Source organism: Phaenicophaeus curvirostris, chromosome 11 (genome assembly GCF_032191515.1).
Source record: "Phaenicophaeus curvirostris isolate KB17595 chromosome 11, BPBGC_Pcur_1.0, whole genome shotgun sequence".
Classification (NCBI taxonomy): Eukaryota; Metazoa; Chordata; class Aves; order Cuculiformes; family Cuculidae; genus Phaenicophaeus; species Phaenicophaeus curvirostris.
Window position 1 is genome coordinate 12,151,655 of NC_091402.1, and position 10,289 is coordinate 12,161,943.

Sequence of the window (10,289 nt, forward strand, 5' to 3'; positions counted from 1 at the left end):
GTCATAATTTGCACAAAATATAATTTATATTTTGATAGAACAGTCAATTTACTATTTTAAATGTCAAAAGCTTTTTTTCTTTATGGTCTGGTGTATTTTTTGAGCCTGACAATACAGAGTAAGAAGCAGTCACCAAAAGTAACCCCTGCACATGCTTAAGCACCGTGGACATGTATGGAGTATTGGTTCATAATTACAGATTGTTTTAATACATTGAAGCTTTGGGGTTTGATGCAGCTTTTAGGGGGCTGCAAGCCTGAGAGTAGGAATCGTCAGTGTGTCCAGAAGTGACTTGGAAATAGCAGGTTGGTTTTTTTCTAGTTGTTTCCTAGCACTTACCTGCCCTTCTCCATTACATATCTGACAAGTCACTCCCTGCCGTTGTGGTGTCTAACGGATCACATCATACGGGCTGTAGATAGTCGGCTGACCTGGTCTGAATCTCTGTGTAGCAACAGGCCAGGGAGGGACCAACCCTGTGTTGACTGGGACATTGCGCAGTTATATTCGTCAGGGCTTAATGCGCAATTCCAAAGAGAGAGGAGCTGCACATGTATCAGGAGAAAAGGAACTATGTCCTTGGTTCACCCTACCAAACCTCAGTCTCTTAGTCATTGCAGTGCCTAAAATTAGTCAAGTCATTTCTGAGGGCTCAGTCTAGTCAGTGAAGGAAGGAGGGCACCAACAATGATGAATTAATTCTTAGGTGAAGTTTCTTCTGGAGATGCTGCTTTCCCTCCTGCTGAGAGGGAGCTCACAGAGCTGCAAGGCTCTAGCAGAGTCAGGATGGAATGAATTTGGGCTAGATGAGAAGCAGGGCTCCAGCCACCTCCTGTCTCTAATACTTTGTTCAGGTCAGTAGCCGTAGAAGGACCAAGAGCAATAGCCAGCATGCAGATAGGGAGATAAATGCTGCCAGTGCTCAAAGTGCCTTTTCTCCCACGATCTACCTGCCCACAGACAGTGCCTGAGGAGCTGCAGAATGGAGGTGGCTTTGGGTATGTGGTGGCCTTCCGCCCCTTCGGCACCGTCAGCTGGATGCAGACCGTTGTGGCCTCCCCCGATGCTGCCAGATACGTCTTCCGCAACGAGACCTTGCCACCCTTCTCCCCCTATGAAGTTAAAGTGGGGGTGTACAACAACAAGGGGGAAGGGTCGTTCAGCCCCGTAACGGTCGTCTACTCGGCTGAGGAAGGTAAAGCCAGGAGCCCACCCCACCTCCTCTCCCTCCTCCTTGCCGCTGAACGCGAAGGGGTTGGCCGAGTCTGAAAGGGTTTAGTATCCACCTTGACATATCCTTTGATACCTAATCCTTGCTCTGATTTATAATAAATGGCGAGCCATGATTAATTCTTTTGATAGTCATTAAAATAACATTAATCGTAATGAAATCTTTGATATTAATGGAAAAGTAATATGTAATCTGGAAGGAATTCTGCTGAGATTTAGTATGAATTAATGTCCACTGATTAGAAAATGTTCCCTCTTGTCCTAATTACAGTACATGGTATCCTTGGGTTGAGTTTAGTAATGACATCTTATTATTTCATAGGCAGAGAAGCAGCGCTGTCTGGCACGGGCTGGCAGGCCATTGTTTTAAAACGTGGAAGTTTGTTTCAGTCGTATGCTTTTCTTCTTGTGTAATGAAGAAAATAAATCCCTTGAAGTTTAGGACTAATTGAACTTAAAATTGAAAATCTTAATTTTATTTTTAACTCCTCTACCCAGAGCCAACAAGAGCCCCAACTACTGTTTTGGCCAGAAGTCTTTCGGCCTCAGATGTTGAAGTTTCGTGGACTCCCCCACAGGAAAACCAGCACAAAGGAAGAATACAGGGATATGAGGTATGGAAATGCAGCAAAGCATCCTTTCAGTACTCAGCATTGAGGAGACACAGAGATACACCACGGGCAGTCATTGCAGTGCTGCTGTTGCCTGCCATGGGGTGGGAGGGTTCCTGCAGCGTATTTGCTTGCTTTTGTTCAGTACATGGAGATTTTTCTCACATGGTAAACGTTTCTACTTTTTTCTGTATGTAATCTGGCTGAAAATGAAAAGCAGAGCTTGCTGGGGGAAAGCTGCATGAATGTGCAGCCATGCTGATTTCTAACAAGGAACGAGATGGGATTGTAACACAGTGCAAGACCTCTCCCTGTGACACTTGCACTTCAGGCAGAAATGCCAGAGTTAGCGCTAGAAATGACCGGGTACTGCCAGCCCGTAACTGGAGATAAACATACCTGCTCTGCTTCTCAGGTCAGATGTTGGAGACATGATGAGAAGGAAGAAAACGCAAAAAGGATTCGAACGGTTGGCAATCAAACATCTACAAAAGTTACCAACCTGAGAGGCAATGTGCTGTACCACTTGGCAGTCAGGGCGTACAACACGGCTGGGACCGGCCCCTCCAGTGCCGTGGTCAATGTCACAACAAAAAAGCCACGTGAGTGTTTGTGAGGACAAAGGGCTCTAGTCTGAGAAGGTTTCTACTAGTGATGCCCTCTATATTTTTCAAGTGTTCTTGAGTCTGAAGGAACTGTCAGACTTTCCTGTGCACAGGCTTTTTTTTTTTTTTTTTTTTGTGATAAGGCTCTTCCCTGTGTTAAGTAAGCCGAGCATGCAAAACTGAAATCACAGCTGTGCAGGGAAATTAAATATTTATCTCATCGTTCAAGAGGGCTTTTTTCTTCTGGTCTCAGGCATGTTAAGCAACTGACTGAATCCTTTTTTCATTTAGAGCACTGTGTTGTGTCACACCTCCTGTGACCTTGAGGACACAGATCAGCGTAACAGCTCATTAGTTTTCCAGAGCAATAGGACTCTGAGCACGCTCATCTATGGTGATGGAAGTCATGTTGATACTGGGAGGGGTCCAGCTGGGAAACATTGCTCCTTAGTAATGCAATGCTATCTATATTTTGATATAGCACCAAGTCAGCCCCCTGGAAACATCGTATGGAATTCATCTGACTCCAAGATCATATTGAACTGGGACCAAGTGAAAGCATTGGACAATGAGTCAGAAGTGAGAGGCTACAAGGTATTTTGTCATCATGGGCAGCTGGACACCAATGGCCTCACCACCCCCTGGTCCGGCAGTGAATTCTCACTTAGATTAAGGTGTTGCTGGATTCTGGTATCAGATTATAGGGAACATATATGTGAATCCAGTGTCAAGTTACGTTTTATAGTAACATCAGACAAGGTGTTTTTCATGGCACTGTCATGGTTTTCCAGGTTAAAACTGGAACATTCCTCCAAAAACAGAGGCCACACCTATGTACAGGGAGCACTTTCTGCTGGCTACTTATCCTCACTGCAGTGAGCACCCATGCAAGTCTCAGAGCAGGGACCTTTACTCTCTTCTTCCCTTTGAAGCTCTCACCTGCAGGATTTCCAAAGGCTGTAGTTGATTACTTAATTGCAGATTAAAAAAAAAAATGCTTTTTTTACTAGCTCCCATTTTCTTCAGAAACCAAAGCCAAACAGAAAAGAAAGAGAATTCTCACTAGTAGCAGCTTTAATAGAATATACTTTAACCAGAGAGAAATCTTGGGAAGAATACAGCTCTGTCACCTTCCCCAATCATTTAATTTGGCCCACAGTAGACATCGGAGTTCAATTGCAGCCATTGCCTCAAGGGCTGAGTTGTGCAAACATTTTCCACCAAAGCTTGAAACAATGAATAACCTGGTCATGCTTTCTATTTTATTCACAACCTGAAATGCTGGCAGTGGCAACTTTGTGAGCCTGTGCTAGCTGTCCTGAATTTCTGCACTAACTTTTAATTATCTTTGGTGCACTATATCGGTTATCAAAACTAAGTAATTCCTCAGGGTTTTTAGTCAAAACCTCAGCTGAACCTCAGCAGTTTGGAACAACTTTTCGCTACATATTTTAGGTTTGAAATGCAAATTAAGTCAGTTGAAAGAGGGTGAGAGAGACTCATCACCCTGAAAAAGCAAACTGTCTAGTGGGTTTCTAAAAAGTCCTCTTTTAACTTCATGTTAAGATAATAGAGCCAGATTTCTTTCCTGAGTCATGGCAAAATGTTTCCCATTCTCTTTTTTTTTTTTTCCAGAAATCTTATATTTTATATCATGATTCATGATCAAAATTAGTAAAATTCCCAGATCTTAGACAGTACTTCAAAAAAGCCAGTTATTCTGGGAAGCTGAAGTTCATCAGGCACCTGAATTCAGTTTCCTGAAGAAACACAATAAGATGTTCTGACCTCTCTACATAAGCCTTGGGATTTATTTTAGCTTGATCAAGCTAATGATTTTGCTGAGGGGCTCTCTCAGGTGTCGAAGCTGCATTAGGTGCTGCACATAGTAATCACCCTCCTCCCAGTCTCACCTCCACGCCCGGGCACTGTCACGGTTGTGCTGGTGTGGGTCCCCAGCAAAATCCAAATACCCCTCTGCGACCAGACCGTGTGTCTGAGCATCAGAGGCAGGAAAAGAGCAGCAGTAAATCTTGATGCTGTTAGGGCAGCGGACATCTCTGCCATTTCTGCCTCCTCTTCTCTCTTCCCTTTGCTGCAGGTTTTGTACAGGTGGAACAGGCAGAGCAGCACATCTGTAATAGAAACAAATAAAACCTCCGTGGAGCTCTCCCTGCCGTTCAACGAGGACTACATCATAGAGATAAAGCCATTTAGTGATGGGGGCGATGGCAGCAGCAGTGAACAAATACGAATTCCAAAGATATCAAGTAAGGAGGGGAGGAACTGGGGTGAGTGCCCACTCCTGCCCCTGCCGAGCTGCTGGGAGCCAGCGTCCCCAGCCCCTCTCCTCTTCACCCGCTGGCAGGGCAGACCTGCTGCACCTCAGTCACTGTTCACATCTACAAATGGGAAAGAACCAGATCCTTGAAGCTGAGCAGGTGCAGGCTCTATGTCTGGCCATCTCTGAGGCAGGGAGATCAAACTCAGACTTACCCAAAACCAGTATTTCTGATTTCATCCTGTGTAAGATTAAACTCTAAGAAACACTGTCATAAGTAGCTATATTTGTATTTAAGATTTCTAGACACTTCCCACTCTTCTACTTCCATACTCATATATGTGTGTATATATATATTGAATATACTGTTTCACTGCAATTCACTATAACAAAATACAAAATGCGGTGTTCAGAGGCTTTTAAATTTATAAGGCTACTGTATAGCCATATCCCATTGTGTGTTGGATGTATAAATATTTATTTAGGGAAATGAGGTTGTGTAGAAGAACAAACAGAAAAGAGAGTATTTTATTACACAACACCGCTTTTTCAAAATCTCCATGTCCCATCTTCCATTAATAATGCCACAGTTTATAAGCTGCATTAAATCATGAGCCTCTGCAATGCAGGAAAATGGCATTAAAATTACAGCAATGTAAAAAACCCTGGGTGAATCAAAATTATCTCCACCACAGTTGTACACTGTGGCTGTATAAACCATGCAGAGGAATTTAATCAGCAAACACAGGAGAGCAGAGGAGAGCAGGAACACATGCCAGTTTCTATTTGGCTCAACACAGTGGACCACAGAGCAGGTTTGCAGCTCCTTCAGGACATACGTTGCGCCAGGCTGGTGCCATAAGTAACAGCTTGAATATAGTGCAGTTGTAAAAAATAAAACAAAGTAAACAGGCCACAAAGTAATTGTGGAAGTAGCCTCAATGCAACAGTGGCAGGAAAATAAATTAAATGGAAAAATTCGGCTGGAAAAGTGAAACCCAGTAAACAGGACCTTGTTGTAGCAGGAGGAAGGGACCGTGGGGGGTGCAACCTTCCTGTCACCACCAAGCTTCATCAAAAGAAACAATTAAAATCTTGGGGGGAGGGAAGTGTTAATGGAGGCTGCTATCTTCACTGTCGGCTTATCTTCTCCCCCTCTCTCCTTTGCTCAGATGCGTACGCGAGAGGATCTGGCTCGTCGACCTCCAACGCCTGTACGTTGTCAGCCATCAGCACAATAATGATATCGCTCACAGCTCGATCCAGTTTATGACAAAAAATCCATAAAGGACTTCTTGTTTATAATATAAGCAACATTTAGCTAGTTGTTTTGAAGACACCCAGTACTAAGTAATATTGTGGTTTGAGTACATCTTACTACTGGAAAAATGTTTATGCTTCTTTAGGAATGGCATTATACAGTACTTCCTCAAAGCAAATATAGCTTTGTCTGAAGTTTCCTTGGAAACTCTGCAATGCACTGAAAACATCTGTAATATGATGTTACCAAAGCAGTTTACATATGTCCTTATATGCATATTTTTTATTATATATTTAGTGTTTTATAGAATTTTTTAAAGTTAACATATGATGTAGATATTAATTTTTCCTCTGCTATAAAATGCTATGGATGACATTATCATGAAAATATTGTTTGGAATTTTTTTGTTAATGACTGAGAGTTCAAAGTTGTTCTTAGGAAATTGGCTGCAACTTTACTGTACAGTTTTACAAGGCTACGCAAGGCAGAACCATTCCCGATTCCATTGGTAATGCAGCTGTATTTGAATGGCAGTTACAATGATTCTTGTGTTAAATCAGTGCTTATAAAACACAAGATGGTACGTTTTATTCAGAGGTCTAAGCCAGACAAACTCGAAATACTCAGTAAGAACATCGTATCTTGAAAAAATACGTGAATTTTTGGGTTTTTTGAGGACTACAGGACATGTAGCTAATATTCTGGCATCGTGCAACAAGGATCCATTTCTACTGTTTTGAAATAGCTTTGTCTTTATCATAATTAGCATTAAATTGGGTAGGAACGAAGATGCTGCAAAGATGCAATCTCTGCCTCTAGTGACAAAAAGGGACAGGTACCTGAAGGAGCAAGTGAACAACGCGGTTCTCACCTTTGGGTGTAAAGCCAGCTAAATCCTTGCTTTGGGGAATTTTATTCCAAGGAAATCAGAACACAGCAACTCTGAGACATAAAGCTGCCCTGGGTTTGTTGCCCAAACACGCGCTTGCTTTCCACGTGCATTGGAACATAACTGATCATCCTTCGTAACTCCACTATGTAGAAAACACTTAGGAAATCTGGTCTGAACCTAGAGCATCAGAGAAGCTGTGCCGTGCTTTGGGGAGTGCCACGCAGCTGCTGGGGCTCCCACGGAGGTGCAGGTTGTCTGCAGGGATGTGGGATCTCCCAGTAGTTCTCTGCTAGGAAGTCTGCATTTCTTTAGAACTCTTCATAGATGCCTGAAGGCAAAATAGAGTCACGCTGGAAAACAACAATATCCACAGCAAAATAATTCTTCTTAAGAGAAGGACTGTTTGTTACTATGGAGTAATTTTGTAAGTTCATTCAGATGGGATAACGCTAGTAAAAGGAAATGGAATTTTCTATAAAATTTTCAAGTTTAAATGCGCTGCAGTGGTTTATTATTTTTTTTTCCTGATAGCTTGAATTTGCTTGTAATTTGTCTCTTTTGCTTACAAAATAATACAGTTAACTTTTAGACCTTCTAAATATATTTATTCAGTAACTCATAATCAGGATTCCACTTGTGTAAAAGTCAGGGGTGTTGACCAGAGAAATATTGTCAGTATTTCAAGCTGTGTTCCTTTCTTAGTTTGATATGGTTACTTCTATGTAAAAAAAACCACAAAAGCAAAAAAAACCACAAAATCAAGAAAAATGGAACAAAAAAAAAGCTTCTGTAGTTTTCTCCCCAGTGTAAATGATATTTATCAGTGATCTAGCAGATGTAATCTTTTTTTAAAGGTATTGGTAATAAATATTCTGTCATTTGTAAAGATACCTGTCTTCCAGGAGCATTTTTCCTCCACGTTTCATTGTACCTGGTGACAAATTTCACCACAGCAATTGACAGCGTCTGCTGGGGTTGTCACTGATGCAAAGATACAAAATAGGTGTTGGTTTAAGTCAAAATTGCGTGGAGGAGGAAAAAAAAGTCTTATCTATACATCTCCTCATTCTAAAAAAAAAAAATTTGGGGTGGTAATGGCTGTTTACGTAGAGTCAAGATCGTTCCAAGCTCATGTGGGCTGCTGCCATCGAAGTGGAGCCTCTACACTTTGGGAAGCTCAAAGTGAAAAAGAAAGGGAAAACCAAACAAAAGGACCAAACTAGCATTCACCATCGTCGTGGCTGACTATGGCCATTGCAACCGTCTGGGAGCGGAGTTCACAGCAGCAGCTGCACACGCGAGCTGGGGACTAGTGGGCAGCACAGGAGAGTGAAGCATCAGTGACCGCACACCCAGAGCAAAGCCCCCTCCAGGTACAGCATCGCCTCTTCAGTCATCTTTGTGGATTTCTGAGGATTTTGAGGAGAACTGCTTGAAATCCACCAAACCTTCTTCTCTAATTCTGATTTTTAGGAGTTGTCATGCTGGAGTCGTGTGATTGTGCCGATCTGGTGGCTCCGCATTTCAAAGGAGCAGTGTTGCACTTTGCAGTCAATGAAGCTTAAAGATGAAATGGCCTGGTAACACAATTCAGTTTTCAAAAAGCAAATTTAAAATTGACATCTGTAAAGGTGGGTGAGGGGCATCATCCTGTGGCTGCTCTGTTGGAGGCAGTGGGGAAAGGCTGCAGCAGGAGGAGCACACTGGGTTTAAGGATAAAAAAGTCTAAATAAATATTTCTGTGCCCTTTAGGCACAAAACTTATAATTCTGATGTAGGATTTTGGGGACAACTTCAACAGCGGTTTGAGCTGTTATAAGAGTGGCAAAATGCGATGCACAGCCTTAAGTGTGGCATCTTCCCCACTGCAGAGCTTGCGAGCGGCAGGTGCCGATAAGAGCAAATTGCCTCAGATGTACTGAACATGCTCTCTTTTCTTTCCTGCTGCCTGCAATGAAGACTGATTGCTCCAAATATAATGGCTGTGAGGAGGCAGCTCTGCCAGGAACTGCTTTGCTCATCCTGCACGGTCTGATCTTGTTTAGCACAGGTGAGGTTCCCCCACCGCACACCTGCACAAGGCAGCACTGGGATGCCAGGAAGGGCTTTCAAAGTCATCGAGCCCTGGCTGTCCCCAGGGGAGCCCATCCTGCCTGGAAGTACTGAGGACCTGACGTGCCCTTGCTGATCAGATGAACATCCAAATGGGTTTTCTTATCATCACCAGCTCGTTGCAGTTGTTTGCGTTGTTTTCCTGTGATGTACATCCTGCTCAGAGACACAGAAAAGCAAGAGTGTATTTTTCCACCCCAGCTACCTGCCCATGTGCCCTGGGAATGGCTTGGCTGCCTGAGACCACCCCTGCCTTCGTAAGTAAGTGCCAAGCATTCACACTCACACTTTCACAGGCCAAATGTACACCTCAAATGCAAAATACACTTAAAAATAGAAATATATTAATCTCTGCAATATCTTGCCATTCATGGGAATGAAATTATTTTTAGAAATCTTATTTGTTAGGCCACTTGAAGGCATGACATAAAATATATTACAGTAAATGAACTCTCTTTAGTCTCATTTTTAGGATTTTAGTAATGAAATCCTGATTTTAGACTATTAAAGCTGCGCACCTCAAATCTATTAAAATAACTTGCAGGAGAGACATTTGAGGCACAAACATTGTTGTATTAATGAGCTACATTAATTTCAATGGACCCATGCTATTTTACCCATAACAGAACTGGCTCATTTATTATAATTATTTTCAGTCTGTAGCACCTAGGAACTCCATTACACTCGCTACTTTCCAAACAATTTACTTGCTGGGTCAAACTTTTCATTTATTCTTTGTTAATGTGCTTAACCCCACCTCAGGCCAGCTTGACGGACAGGAGGTTTCTTGGAAGTAGAAGGGACTCTGAAGAAACAGGAGAGCTTCGTGATTCACAGCCAGAGAGGTCAAAGCCCGAGTTGTTCAAGTGGTTTTCAGCAGGAGGTTTATTTGGTAACTCCCTTGTGGATTACACAATGTAAGTAAACAAATCACAAACCAAAACCAACATTGTCTCAAGCTCAGTTCATTTTAGATGGAACAACAGACAGCGAAGTAAAACAGGTGGCAGAATTGGGTCTGGATTTTCAAAATTAGCTGAAGGCAGCTGAAGTTGCATCTGAAGGAGAAGCCCAGGTCCCTGATGCTCCAAAAGCCTCTGCAGAGTACCAAGAGGTCCTTGGCACAGTTCTTTATTTGCTGTACAGTTAAAAACTCTGCATTCCCAAACTGTGTGTTGTTTTTTAGGTTCAACTGAGGAATTTTATCAGTTTGTGCCATTCTCCTTTTCTTCTTTTCTTTCTCTGCTTAAGCATTACTTTATTGTGCCAGGAAGCACAAAAGATTCCTTCTTGTCCT

At 42.5% G+C, this 10,289-nt stretch overlaps 1 protein-coding gene across 4 annotated transcripts in view; it reads left to right on the plus strand.

The window, feature by feature from the left end:
- CNTN4 (contactin 4) overlaps positions 1–7,768 on the plus strand; it is a 332,207-nt gene extending 324,439 nt beyond the window's left edge. For all 4 annotated transcript variants that reach the window (XM_069866137.1, XM_069866140.1, XM_069866138.1 and 1 more), the window contains 6 exons: positions 961–1,195; positions 1,729–1,844; positions 2,257–2,443; positions 2,928–3,040; positions 4,548–4,716; positions 5,900–7,768. In XM_069866137.1, coding sequence (XP_069722238.1) covers positions 961–1,195; positions 1,729–1,844; positions 2,257–2,443; positions 2,928–3,040; positions 4,548–4,716; positions 5,900–6,000 — 921 coding nt within the window. In that variant the 3' untranslated portion in view covers positions 6,001–7,768. The remainder of the gene's footprint in view (positions 1–960; positions 1,196–1,728; positions 1,845–2,256; positions 2,444–2,927; positions 3,041–4,547; positions 4,717–5,899) is intronic.
- Positions 7,769–10,289: the final 2,521 nt, after the last annotated feature.